This window comes from Paramacrobiotus metropolitanus, unplaced genomic scaffold (genome assembly GCF_019649055.1).
Source record: "Paramacrobiotus metropolitanus isolate TYO unplaced genomic scaffold, Prichtersi_v1.0 Parri_scaffold0000077, whole genome shotgun sequence".
Classification (NCBI taxonomy): Eukaryota; Metazoa; Tardigrada; class Eutardigrada; order Parachela; family Macrobiotidae; genus Paramacrobiotus; species Paramacrobiotus metropolitanus.
The window spans coordinates 337,346-351,552 of record NW_026570297.1 but is presented as its reverse complement, the minus strand read 5'-3'; the positions used below and the strand labels follow the sequence as shown (position 1 = coordinate 351,552).

Below are 14,207 nucleotides of genomic sequence, written 5' to 3'. Positions count from 1 at the left end.
GTTTCCTTTATGCGAAAGTGAAGGCAAAGGTCGTCCTGATCGATAATGATCGACAATTGCGTGCACTTAACAGTTCGCACGGCCGTGCACCCAACGACATGTAAGACTGGATTTTCCTATTTTCTCAATGTAAGTTTTCTTAAAGCATCAAAAAGCCAGAAAATTTTACGGAAATGAGGTATCTGGGGGTAATTACTCTCTGTCTGGTACGTTGGATATGTTTCGAACAATTCCCATTATATTCCAAACACGGGAATCTGGACTGTTACGGTAAAATTTTTAATTCATATTATTATAGGTGTTGTCGACGGCGTTTGCCGAGCGATTATACGGAGCAGCAACACGCGGACGTGGCACGGCCCATCTGGGAGATCCCAATGATCAGTACATCCGCGTGGAAGCGGAACTGATCAAACTAACAAATGACGGTGGAGTGACCGCCAATAATGCTTATTGTGATACTTTCGGCGCTTGTGACCCCAGAGTTTTTGCTCATCTTGACACGTAAGACTATTAATAAATATTTTGCCGGTAGTTACTAAAATTTTAGCAATTATAATTAACATAATAAGAACATCTAAAAAATTAATAAATTTTTTAGCTAAAATCATTGTTAAACATTATTTGATTAAATTATTTTTTGATTTTTCCACGTGGATCCGGAGATCCATTAATGCTATAGGAGTATATTGCTAACTCTGTTAATGTAAGGAGTTTTACTTAAATCAGTGCAAGGCACATTTTAGATCAGTGCGAGGCACAGGCAAAAAACATCAAGATTTCGAAGACATATATTTAAACATGTTAATGATAAATTCATAATAACTTTAGTTTATTCGACCTCGATTAAATTGTTTTCCCCGTTTTTTTGCAGCGATCGACCGAACGCTGAGTGGCCCGGTGCCGTGGCTGTGGAATATTGGCCGCAGGTTTTCGAAGCGGACAATGTTAACAGTCCGCTGATCAACAAGAAGATAAAACGAGACAGCTGTGCGAAACCGTACAAAGTACGCGATTCATGTAATATTAGGGGTTGCGTCACCATTTTTTCCCATAAATCATAATCAGTTGGTCAACATGCTACAGATGTGGCATATATATTGTAATTGGTTCTGCAAGCAGAAATCTGTACTTATAATTTTAATTTTCATATAGGATGCGGTTTTGCGAGTGTACGCTGAGGATTACGATCCTGCCAGCCATAACGACCAAATCAACCAATGGCAGTGCCCCATCACCCGTAAAGCGGCCGAGTCGGAAATTGAGGCGCAGTGGTCACCCGTCGCCGAATGTGTGCCGAAGTTCCATCCGGGAAAAATGAACTCTGTGACGTACGTGCGAACAGATAGATATAAACAAATAACAACAGATAGATATGTTATTTGCGCATCGAATGATTATCTAACTCATATCTAACGTTCGTTATCCCATTGCGATTTAAGAAAACCGGTTAATTATTCGATTTCTCTATTGTCATAATATTAAAAAGTAGTAAGTATTAACGTCTTCGTTGTACATGAAAAAGATTTCACTAGCTTAAATGCGACAAGCGGACAAAGTAATGTCGTGAGGAAGAGAGGACGAAAGTGCAGTTTCTATTGAAAAGCAGATATTTTATTAACAAATAATTTGTATTTTAGGCTTACCTACCGGTATCGCGTATTCCGTATCAACAAAAGCCAGTGCGATGCATCTCTTATTGCATCGACACCTCGAACTGTCGGTGCTACCACTCCCAGATCGGGTTGATCGGATTTCCGATATGCATTTGATTACTACCGCATATGCATTTTATAAAACTAAAATTGTCATATAATTTAACGGTACTTGTGTTTTCCACCTAATGCTGATGTGACCTTACATGTTAGAACATTGCATCTGGAGTATAACAGCACAAATATTATCTTGGAGAGCGAATAAAAACAATGAACGCAGAGCAGATTGCATACAGTCAGACTTGATGGTATCTGTTTGTACATATTACATAGTTATATAATTGCTACTCGAAAAAGACATCGATTTGTTTTTGGTATCCGATATCCCCCGCTTCCGATATCCCCACTTCCACCCGACTGCCCCCGTTTATTGCACTGAGTAACAGGACAGTTGCGAAAGCAATAACATAAAACGCCACCTTGTAGGGTGGGTGGGTGGTAAATGAAAACAGGAGAGAGCTAATCAACGCAATGATAAACAACAGCTCGACAACACGACTGATCGGAACAGAATGCGAAAGGCAATCGGGCCGCGTGCACGGCCGGCGGCAGCTAACACGTATTCGCCAGGCATGACAAAGAAAGTGGGCTGAGCCTGCGCGAAACAAAGAAGTACATGGAATTTACTACGAATTTAACTTCACTTAGCTAGCTAACTGTCCTTTAAATTTTGTGGAAATTCCGTATGAGAGCAGCGGAAGTAATTGGGCGTTTGCGGGTAGAGCAGGTCGGCGGCGCGGCGGCATATGCTAAGTCGAAGGTGCAGGTGATGACCTCACCGGTTCGAGCTTCCGATATCCCCACTTCCACCCGACTGCCCCAAAACAAATTACTCCGTCCGGTAAGAGTTCACGATAGGAGGTGGTCCGGTGTGGTGAAATGTACCAGTAAGGCAGATGCTTCGCCAGCGTCGGTCCAGCTGGATTTCGCTGTCAGGCAGTTGGTTAGCGGTTCTAACGGCGATATCCATCCAGTGTCCGGTGGCATTGTGCCTAAGCGACGATTGTGACTGAATGAGCATGTAGCGACGGATGAGATTACATGTTTGCGGTGGTGCAGGTCGGCGCGGCGGCGTATGCGACAATGAAGTGCAGGTGCGACCTCACCTTGACGTGTGTCCGATACCCACTTTCGCCCGACTGCCCCCAAACAATCTGTCCGGTCCGGTAAAGGTTATAAGTTGAGGTGACCCGAGGTGTTGAGGGTAGCGGCTGTGTGATGACATCACCAGCGCCCGGCTGGGTAGGGTTCAGGTTCAGGCACACCGATGCGGCCATCGTAAAGTTGGTTTTATCTTGTCATTTATGGAGACAGTCAGGCAAGCAGTCCGGCGATGGCGAAGGCGTGGCGCATGGGAACGCGCATCCACCGGCAGTGTCACCTCAAGGGTCGGTTTTCGTGCAGTTGACGGCCCGGTGGAATCTAACACGAAACAAGTGTGAATCCGGTGCGCTTTGCAGGCGTTGCAGCTGCCGAAATTAAAATTGCGACATACTTCTCCTTCAGCGGCGGCGACGTTTTGGATGGCTGCCCATAACCTGGTTGCCCTTCCGTGGCAGCGGGCAGCTGCTAATAAAGCCCAGCCATGCCACAATTGCGGCATTCGTCGTCCTTCTTTGCTCCTTCACGCGGCGAATATTGTCAGTCGGCTCTACACGCGTGTACAAGCGGGTTCTGGATACAATCAATGTACGTATCTTCGTGCTGATGCGCCCAGAGATCGTACTCCCGCGGGTGGCTGGTAATAAACGCACGGAACTGCCTGTCGTACCAAGCCAGTTAGCGGTCGGGACATCACGCTCAGCGTACGACGCAATAATGGCCAGATATTTAAAAAACTTCGCAGATAACATCGGTGCGACGGTGATGCGGTAGCTGGCAAATACGGAAAGGCTCCTGCCCATGCCTCGAACGAGTCAATTCTGACTTTGCCATCTTCAGGGTGAGCGTCATTTTCCCGTCCACAAAGGACAGATTAGACTGCAGTTTTTGGGCTTCTCGACCCTGTTTCGCCGCAGCAACAGATCGAAGTCCACATACTCCTCGTCCAGCAGTTTTTCGTAGCTTTTTATCAGGAATCGATGGCAGCTGATGAACAGAGTAATCAGACGTAGATGGCTGCAGCACTGGTGGCCCTAAGCGGCCGAGCATCTCGGTCGCCATGGCGCTGTAGTGCTGCGCTACGCTCTGGCGAGCTATTGCTGTCGCTGTCCTGTTCAGAGGATGAGGAACCACTTTTCTCACCTCGATTTCTACGGCGCTTGCGTTTTCCGCCATCTGCCTTGTTTACGGAGTCCACCTGATGCACGATTCTCCCGAAGTCGTCACCAAGCTGGATCTGAAGGTTTGACGAAGGGACAAGGGCGCACCGCTTGAGGCAGCTGAGTTCATTACGGCGAGCAGCGAGTCCAGCTGTTGCTGATGTTTTTGCTGCTGAAGGACAGACTGAAGAGTAGGTTCTACTAATTGAACTTCACTCGATCCAGATGGTTCAGGGCGAACTATGATGCTTTTCAGGCGCTGTTTTGGTGGTACTTTTGGCGAGGGGCTCTCGGTGTTTTTGGCCGTCTTCTTGCTTCTGGTGGCTGGAGGCATTATGTACCGATTCCACAGGTGGAATTACTCTCTAATTTTATCAAACTGTTGAGGAAAATAAGTGCTGAAATGAAACAGAGAGCTAATCAACGCAATGATAAACAACAGCTCGACAACACGACTGATCGGAACAGAATGCGAAAGGCATCGGGCCGGTGCACGGTCGGCGGCAGCTAACACGTATTCGCCAGGCATGACAAAGAAAGTGGGCTGAGCCTGCGCGAAACAAAGAAGTACATGGAATTTACCACGAATTTAACTTCACTTAGCTAGCTAACTGTCCTATAATTTAACGGTACTTGTGTTTTCCACCTAATGCTGATGTGACCTTACATGTTAGAACATTGCATCTGGAGTATAACAGCACAAATATTATCTTGGAGAGCGAATAAAAACAATGAACGCAGAGCAGATTGCATACAGTCAGACTTGATGGTATCTGTTTGTACATATTACATAGTTATATAATTGCTACTCGAAAAAGACATCGATTTGTTTTTGGTCGTTAAGTTATCTCATTGTTTTGCACGGTAATACAAGAACAAGATAACAACAATAATTTTAGTACGGCATTGCCAGATTTATGTAGTTTATGGCGCAGACAAATAAAACAAACTCCATTAGGCATACTGTTTTACTATGTATGTATACTTATTAAATGGCAACCATCGAAGTCGTTCCCAATCATGTGCATCGTCATTCTGTATTGTAACCCGTTTATTTAACTATCCTAAAAATGACTGTACTTAATATTGTTTTCATCAAAAAGGTGCTCTGTTGTAAAACAACTGATGCAGCACTTGTGTGTAATAGGCGTTTCCAGTGCCACGGTGCAATACCCAAAAAATTCCTTTAACTTAATGCTGGATAAATACACGCTGAAAATGTATTCATACGTAATTTAGTTTTGGTAGTAGTCAGTACTACTCAGTAGTCATGCAGCTGCATGTTCACTGCAGCTTTTTTCCGCAAAATTATACTACAGTACAAGCAACTGTAATTTTGCAGCTCCAGTACCGTACAATATATGCGTGATCATATGGATGCATCCGTTAAAAACTTTACGGAAATTGTGGATGGATATCCCCTCTTCACTGCATTATGCAGATTATCATTTAATTTAAAAAATACGAACCGGTTTCCGTTAATAAAAATGCTACATGGATATTTAGTTTTTTCCTTCCGGTTTTTACCGGCCATATGTAAGTCTTTTGTCTATCGGTTTTCGCGCTCATTCATTCTTCTTCATACTAATTTTGTAGACCCATCACAGCGACACAAGCCTAATCGGTACGTCACACAGTACCGCCAAAAAGTAACAGGAGCAATTTGGCTGAATCAAATTATAAAACAATTATAGAAACACATACAGCTAGGAAAGCCCAAAATATACACCGGAAGCGGCATTAAATAGCTGAGCCAGAATGGTACTTTCTGTGCAGTATCAAATTTTGGTTAAAATGTAGACCAGTTTATTAGTTAGTGTCCTTATTAGTGGCTTCGGTATCACTGTAGCTGTACCAGATGAAGTACGTATTTCCATTGCAGGTTCCTTTATAACGGCCCTGATAGGTGTACTGCAAAATAAGAATCAGTTAATACATTATACTGACGAATTCTTACATCCGACTACACTTTTAAGGGATATCGCAGTCATAATACTACAGATATGCAGTTTCGATCCACTGCTTAGTTAAAAAAATTCTACCAAAAAAATTTTGTAAGTGACAAAGTGACACTGTGCAGTCATTGAAATTAATTTACCTTCAGTGTGTCCGGGAGAGCATAGCCGATGAACACATTCCATTTATACAACGGGAGCTCCGATTTCAGAAGTGTCATCAGTTTTCCGGCCATTTCCGGTGGAGTCGGTAAACTGTACATGTACGAATTGCATGCTTTTCTGGCCACGCTGTTGAGACGCCAGAACAACGACAGCTGCATATCGGTTGCATCCGAATCAACGTCCATTTCATAACTACTACCGGCGAAAGGTTGCAGCGCAGCAAAGTGAAATGTGGGCATAGGGATGTTCAGATCGTCAATGCGCGCTGTCTCATGCAATCCAAAGTTCGGAGGCATCATTGGATTCCAAAGAGGTTCCACAGCAGTGGTTGATGGCATTGTATTGTTTAATGATGAGAATAAGTCCTCGTCACCCGTATTGGTCAAATCAACTACCGGACTGCCAGGATAAATCCAAGGCCCTCGGACGGACCAATCCCAAGGGGGAAAGTCATCATTATTCCTCAGCGTCGGCGCGGCCGGTATAGTTCCGAGCAAAGCTTCATCGTCGGCACCGACGTCATCCGGAACGGATGCTTCCGTTGTAGCAATCGCTTCCTCATCTGTTGCAGTTGCTCCAGAGTTGTCTTCATTGTTGTCGCCTGCAATTTCGATTACCACTGGCAAATTAGGGAGGAAGTGATCATTGGTTATTGGTGCCGGCGGTATTAATATTAACGCAGTGTCATCGTCATCACTGACGTCATCCGAAACCGGTGCTACCGTTGTAGCCTCCACTTCCTCATGCGGAAAAATAACAACTTCCGTTGCGGATGTTTCCTCATCATACTCGTCGGCAGCCTCTTCCGGTGCCGCCGTTACGGCTTCTGTGACGGTTTCAACCAGGTCATCGTTATCTGCCGGTGATGCTGTCGTTGCCGGTTCATCCTCATCCGGTGATTCTGTTTGAACACTGGCGAAAATGTCATCATCCTCGATTGGCGCTGCCGTAACTGTTTCTTCTGTTACCGCCTCTTCCGTTGCCTCATCGTCGTCCACCAATGGGGGCTCAGTTGTTTCATCGGTTTCTTCTGGTAATGTTTCAACCAGACCATCGTCATCTGCCGGTGATGCTGTCGTTGCCGGTTCTTCCTCATCCGGTGATTCTGTTTGAAAACCTGCGAAAATGTCTTCTTCCTCATCCTCGACGGGTGCTTCCGTAACGGTTTCTTCTGTGGCGGTCACTTCCGTCTCCTCATGGTTGTCCGGGAATGTGGCATCAGTACTTATTTCGGGTTCTTCCGTGAATGTTTCTTCTGCTGGGGAAATGGTAGTACTATCGTCGCTCACCGAATCGTACAATTCTCTCAGCTCTTCACTCGTTAAAGCGTCGTCAAGCGCTTGCTGCTGATCGTATGCAATGGAACCCCCATTTAAAGCTTGAGCCAAATCTTCCTCGTAGTTTTCACGAAAGCCTAACGGTGAAGAGGTAGCTAACTGGAAGCTACACAGGAGAAAAGCCAAAGAGGCTGTATAAAACATTGCCGACATTGCGGGAAATTTATTAATACACCGTCAAAGGTTAATGACTTAATCCGTTGAACGTGAAAGATGGAAACTGTTACAGTTCTCGGTTAGTATTTATACTTTCCATTGGGTAGGAAGCTATCGTCTACGCGATCCTTATCAGTGTGAATTCCAGATTGCTGTAAACGCATAAACTCGTGTATTAGTCATCGGCATTCCTGTGGTACCGTCATAAATAATGTGCGATTACTGCGATAGTTGTCGCGCTTTGTGTTACCCTGTAATATTCAGCTGCTACCAAACAGTGAAAGCCGGCCATGTTGCTCGAACCTGGTTAGATAGCATAGCTTGTTTATGGGGATGGATAGTGCGATAAAACGCTATCTAACATCGGAAGCGGCAAAGGAAATACACCTCACTGGGCGAAAAAAACGTAAAAACTGAAAGTCAGAGCGACGATGAACGAAACTGATAGGACCATGTAATGCTATTTTTGGCCACCGCTTGGGAAGTACAAAGCTTATCAGAGTTTCGCGAAAAGGAATAGATTTTCCGTCACTTCGCAATGACCACACACCTAATCATGTCATATTACGCGACCTTCTAAAAGGTTGCGTTAATAATGTACGGAGATGCCAGATACGAGATAGGCAGTCGGTTGCACAGAAAATACGTTACGTTACTTTTGTGACGCAAATATGGGACATCGTTTTCTGTGCTGTCCCTGGCTTCATAAAATACCGTTACGTTGTCCATATGTAGCTGCATATGAAGTATGAGTGGTGTCTGTAGAATAATAGAACATATGTTATGTCAGGACATATGGTTCCCGTGTATTCTTTAATGCATCGGAAATGCAAAATATTATGCCACGACGGGTTAAAGCCAGCTTAGGTGTTATATGTACTGTATATATATATATATATATATTGTACATCAGTACATATACAGCATATTTGTGCAAAATTTTGTCTTGCTTAAAAACGGTGACCTTAAATGCATGCTGTGAACAGTGGTTCAGGGAGGTAATTAATTGCGAAGTTACGGAAACGAAATAAGTAGTAAATCTGGGATGAGTACCTTGAGTTTATTGACAGTAATGCATATGCACGAAAGGTGGCGTTGAAGCAGCAGTTCATGGTGCGCGCTGCTTTATCGAGAATGCCGTCAAAAGCGACAAAGTTCAAGTCTTTTTGAAACTGGATGTACAAAATGCATTCAACTCTCTTGACCGTAATAAAATCCTCGAAGCAACGGAGGAATTTCTACCACTGTACTACCGTTATGTCTGGCAGTGTTACGGAACACCATCGGTATTGCTGCATGGCGCCTACCGCATCTCTTCCCACGCAGGGACACAATAGGGTGATCCCAAAGGACCGCTATTATATTGCCTCGCCACCATCAAACCACACCGCCATCTGAAATCAAAATTTCGCGAGAGTTTTTTGGATGACGATGCGCTTGGAGGTGACCCTGAAGACGTATACGATGACCTATGTACTCTGCAAGAAGCGTTGAAAAATGCCGGGCTGCATTTGAACATCGCCAAATGCGAATTGGTAGTGATCGGAGGGTCCGAAACCGATCGCCAAAGGGTAACTAACGCGTTTCTCCAATCGTTCCCTGATTTGCAGTTGCCGCACCTGAACGAGTTGAACTACCTTGGCGCACCACTCCACGATGACGCGGTTGCAGGCACCCTTGCTGTTGAAACGGAGAAGATTGCCAAGATGACACAACGCTTAACACTGCTGCCTGCCCACCACGCGTTGTACCTTTTGAAATGCAGCATGGGTCCGGTAAGAATGATTTACAGGTTGCGAACTGCGCGGTGCTACCTGCAAACGGAGTTCTTGCGACAGTTCGACAAAATGATCATCGACTGTCTGTCGAGAATTACCAATGTGAACATTACCGAAGCCATATGGATGCAAGCGGCACTTCCCGTCGCACAGGGTGGTCTCGGAATCCGGAGCATTGAGAAGCTGGCCCTTCCAACCTTTTTGGCCTCGGCTTACTCAGTGGCTAAACTGACTAACGAGTTAGTTGATTTTGACCCGGAAATTTATTGTCGCGGCGCCGCAGAAGAGTGGCAGCAAATGACCAAAGCTGACCTTCCGGCCTTCGAAACCAGAAAACATCAGAAGATTTGGGATGAACCGATCATCCACGGCACGGTGGAAACCCTCCTGGCGGCAGCCCAGTCAGACATGTCAAGCGAAGCCCGTCTTCGCGGTGTGAGCACTAAGGATAACGGCGCATGGCTGGAAGCACTTCCAGCCGCTTCCCTCGGTAACTTCCTAAACGACACCACACTCAGAATTGCTGTCGGCCTGCGTCTCGGCGTACCAGTCACCATTCCACACCGTTGCAATTGTGGTGAATGGGCCGATGCGCGAGGATACCATGGCCTGAGTTGTAAAAAAAGCCGGCGCCGGAAGCCCAGGCACAGCTGCATCAATGTCACTTTAAAGCGCGCCTTTGCTTCCGCCGGTATTGAAACGGAACTGGAGCCTAGTGCCCTGCAACGGAGTCGAAAACTTCGTCCAGTCCGATCCGAACTAATAAATTTTTCTCCGAACCCAGTCCGACTCCGAATTTTCAAAATCATACTCCGACCACTCCGATCCGTAAATGTTTTTTACAAATCCGAATCCAGTCCGATCCGCTCCGAAAATTTTTGTCATATTTATTTTTTATTTCATTCCAGAAAAATCTATAATACCTATACTATCCGCTGCAACAATTAAAGATAGCGCACGCCAGGTTATCATCGAAATTCTCAATTTTCAAAATCTTCGGAACGTTTATTTGATTTTTATGTAATCTCCGTTTAAATTTTGCGTCGTCTTAGCCATAGATTGCTCATACCTGAGCGTTTTTCGAGTTGCGAATTCCGAAAATTTTGATCTTTTTGCCATCGCAAAAACCACAGTTTCTGGCTGGTGCTTTCACGTGTTAGTGGCATCTCTTTTAGTTCTCAACAAAAGAACTCATAAAAGTTGTAATTCGGATTTTTTTTTTATTGAACAAGCTTCGGTTCTAACAAAGGGCACAGAGTAAGTAACTGAAGTTAACGTAAGTAATAGAAGTAGCTACGTTTAGTGCTTTACCGAATCACACAGAAGCCTCGCGCGGAGCGCGAAGCTGGCGATGCTTTTTGTCCTAAAAATTATGGAAATTCTATAAAAATCAGTTGAAAATATAATTTTATTTCGGATAATTCGGAGTCATAATTACATCCGAATCCGATCCATTCAGGCAAGCCTAAACTCCGAAACCACTCCGATCCGAATTTTTTTAAAACAAATCCGTCCAATCCGCTCCGAAAATCGGAGTGGATTCGGAGCGGTTCGGATTTACCAGTCCGTTGCAGGGCTCTACTGAGTGGAGCCACCTGGTACTTGCCTAACCAATGGCAAGCGCCCCGACGGAGTGACTTTGGTCCCATGGGAAAGAGGAAAAATGCTGACCTGGGACGCCACATGTGTGTGCACGGTAGCCTTGTCGCACATCGCGGCAACATCGAAGCAAGCGGGAGCAGCCGCGGCGCGCGCAGAGCAGGATAAAGTGGCGAAGTATCGGGAACTCACCCGGGATTACCTGTTCCGTGCATTTGGCGTCGAAACACTCGGACCACTCGGACCGGACGCATCTCATTTGGTCACCGAAGTCGGGAAGATGATACAACAGGAAACAGGCGAGGTACGGGCGACGGAGTTTTTGCGCCAACGGATCAGCATTGACGTCCAACGCGGGAACGCGGCCTCTGTCATGGGAACAGCACCAGCATCGGCCAACTTAGACGAAATGTTCTGTGTGATTAGGCCGCCCATTTCCGTAGTCGGCTGAGGCTGTGTATTCAGTACAATTGTTTCACTTTTATGGAAACTTGTGACTGTTTTGTAGCGCCAAATTGAATTAAAAATGCATTTATGCACCAGTGCAGATAGTATCCATCCATAACAAGACCTGGTTGTACTGTACACTAATTCGTTTTGTGCTGCTTGTACTCGTATCAGTTTTATTTTCCTGTAAGAAATACAGAGTAGGTCGGTGAGAAACTTACGATTAGAAACACAACAGCGTATGTCAGCGAGAACTGCATCCGGTCACTTTTCGCTTCTATATTCTTTCTGATTGCGGAAGGCACCCGATTATTTTGCACTGTCAGTTTGAATTGCGACTTACTCAGAATATATTCAATACAAATCCACAATAATTAAGGTCACATGCAATTAACACAACCGAGAACGCGTGAGCAAAAAGGTGCAAAGATTCAGCTATCACCGCTCTGCCAGAGCCAAAATGCGCATCCGGGATGTTCTAGCTACAATATATGTCCTTGTACTTTGAGTCCGGCCGTGCGTTTCGCCAGATTTGGAATCACTGTCTAGTGTCAGAAGCATAATGCTATAACGCCGTTTAAGTAGCACAGTACTGTACATAGTACTCGTACGTAAACAGCAAAATTCCCTTGATTTTGGCTGTTGATCTTTTTTACCGTAATACACAGTTTTGCCTTTTTATAATTCTTCTACGTCTCTATCCGACCTTCACGACAATGCTTGCATTCATAAAAGTCGCTTTCGTAATTCTGTATATGCAACCCGGGCCGATTATCGCTTCCAAGCAGCCCGTGAAATCTCCTGCTCGCCCCCACCAACATGCTTCGGTAGTACCGCGGTCGCGTCAGTTAAATCCTGGCACCAATATTAATCCTGATGTTACCGTTGTCCACGGCAAAGACGACATAATTCGCATCCAGATAACCAACATCGTCTCACCGCAGATCAACACCAGCAGCGCCAGCCAAGCGCTGTCCACCAGCAACGCTCAACCTGCACACATTGTGGGAGCTGTTGGTTCACGTGACGTAATTCCCTTTAAGACCGCCGTGTCTCCCGACGGTTTCGAAGGAGATTGGAGCGCCATGCGACTGATTTATCTACCGGTTCTTGTATCAGCGGATGAACTGAATGCGTCAAAAGATGGACATAGAAAACTGGATGTGCCCAGCGACGTTTCGACAGCCAGCGGAGATAGCGAAAGATTGCACCCAGTGGATAACACCCGCCTAGCGCCGTTATCTCAGCACAACCACAACGAGGTGATGCAGGGATGGAGATATCCCGAGGAAAGACGTTTGACGACGTGACGATCCAATTTGATAACACATATTAACAAATACGTATTTTGCGATACTACTGCATGTATATCTATCAATATCTATATATATAATATACATGCACATACTATTAGTATGTACAGCCAGTACAGGATATTATATAAGTAAGTAGCAGCAGCAGGTTCAACTTTACGGGATGAATTATTTAGTGCTTGAAATACTGCACCTGTGCTAATGAGCTGTTTTGAGTTCTGAAATGGATTATTCTCGTCTGCGGAGCTACTAATAACTCTGCACAAGCCCGTGCGTAGGCGCAGCATAATACAATTTATAATATATCTGTAAGTGCTGAATGTACTTCTACATCGAAATTAATGCGAATGCCCCAACAATGCACACTATAATAAAAACTTGTAACCAGCAAAACCGTCCGGACTGATAAACAGCGCTTTTCTGAGAAACAACCCTTGTACACTCTTCCCGGCCAACACTCGCCAAGACGGACACTCGATTTCGGTGGCAGTTGTTGCTGACTGGTTGATCAGAAAAGCAACATTCCAGTCTAGCACCATCATCTCATCATCCGGGCCAGTGAGTAATGCATATATACTGTATATGTTTTGGGATAGGACGCGGCGGACATGGAAAAAATCTTCGGGTGGGACATCGGGTTGGCCGGTTATACTCGTACATTCAGGAAGCAGTCGGTTACGATCAAACACGTTGGCAAGATTGCTTGGCTACGAATTTACAATTCAGCAAAACTATCCGGGTTGACGTCCAGTTGACAGAATACTGCACAGTAAAAAACCTTGGAAGGCAACATTGTCATGCGCACGGAATCTAATACCTCACAGCTTCTACACCGGCACGTACCTTCGCGTTCGGCAGCTCGAAGTCTACGTAGACTTCGAACTGCTGAAGGCGAAGGTAGTTTCGAGTACACGCGCGTGGCGTGCATGGGAGTACTCAGTTAAAGAAGCGCATCGCGTGCATTTAGCACTCGCCGTTTTCTGTGGTGACACAATGCACATAACCGCCAAGCTGTGGTTTAAATACTTGTATTCTCCACGCCAGACATTTATATAGCTCCCAATTCACCGGGGCCTAATTCATGACCTTGTGCAGCAGGTGTCAGGCGCTGCACTACCATGCACTTTCATCAAGCTAGGGCTGCACTTTCAGTTGGTTTGCGTAGAGATACGCGCCGTTTGCAGTTGCAAGGAGGCGGAAGCGTCGAATGCCGGTCCACTCGCTAGCGCAGTGTCCGCTTTGGGTCTTGCGGCGCACCTTCCGCATTACGGCCGGATAATGGTCACTGTCGCTGCCAAGATGGCGCGGCACTGGGCTTCGGGCGCGGTTCGGTTGGACAACGTGCATCCGGAGAACGACCAAGGAGAGCCCAACGCTGGCCACTGCATGCAGCACTGCGATAAAAGGCCTCACCGCACTATTTACCGCCCGAGAACACCAGCACGGTGCACTAAAGATTGCAATCGGGGCCGGATTGTGGC

At 45.7% G+C, this 14,207-nt stretch overlaps 3 protein-coding genes across 3 annotated transcripts; 2 read left to right on the top strand and 1 right to left on the bottom strand.

Annotated features, from left to right (window-relative positions):
• The first annotated feature begins 63 nt into the window (after window positions 1-63).
• Window positions 64-1,936, top strand: LOC129595351 (uncharacterized). The gene is made up of 5 exons (XM_055492337.1): window positions 64-206; window positions 299-504; window positions 875-1,007; window positions 1,156-1,331; window positions 1,641-1,936. The coding sequence occupies exons 1-5, from the start codon at window positions 174-176 to the stop codon at window positions 1,747-1,749; spliced, it is 657 nt and encodes a 218-aa protein (XP_055348312.1). The 5' UTR covers window positions 64-173; the 3' UTR covers window positions 1,750-1,936.
• A 3,596-nt stretch (window positions 1,937-5,532) lies between these two features.
• Window positions 5,533-7,695, bottom strand: LOC129595349 (centrosome-associated zinc finger protein CP190-like). Its single transcript, XM_055492335.1, has 2 exons — window positions 6,075-7,695; window positions 5,533-5,887 (listed from the first exon to the last, which is right to left on the bottom strand). Exons 1-2 carry the CDS (start codon window positions 7,584-7,586, stop codon window positions 5,786-5,788), a joined length of 1,614 nt encoding a protein of 537 aa, XP_055348310.1. The 5' UTR covers window positions 7,587-7,695; the 3' UTR covers window positions 5,533-5,785.
• A 1,267-nt stretch (window positions 7,696-8,962) lies between these two features.
• On the top strand, window positions 8,963-11,531 carry LOC129595388 (uncharacterized). The gene is made up of 3 exons (XM_055492384.1): window positions 8,963-10,304; window positions 10,954-11,408; window positions 11,475-11,531. Exons 1-3 carry the CDS (start codon window positions 9,296-9,298, stop codon window positions 11,529-11,531), a joined length of 1,521 nt encoding a protein of 506 aa, XP_055348359.1. The 5' UTR covers window positions 8,963-9,295.
• Window positions 11,532-14,207: the final 2,676 nt, after the last annotated feature.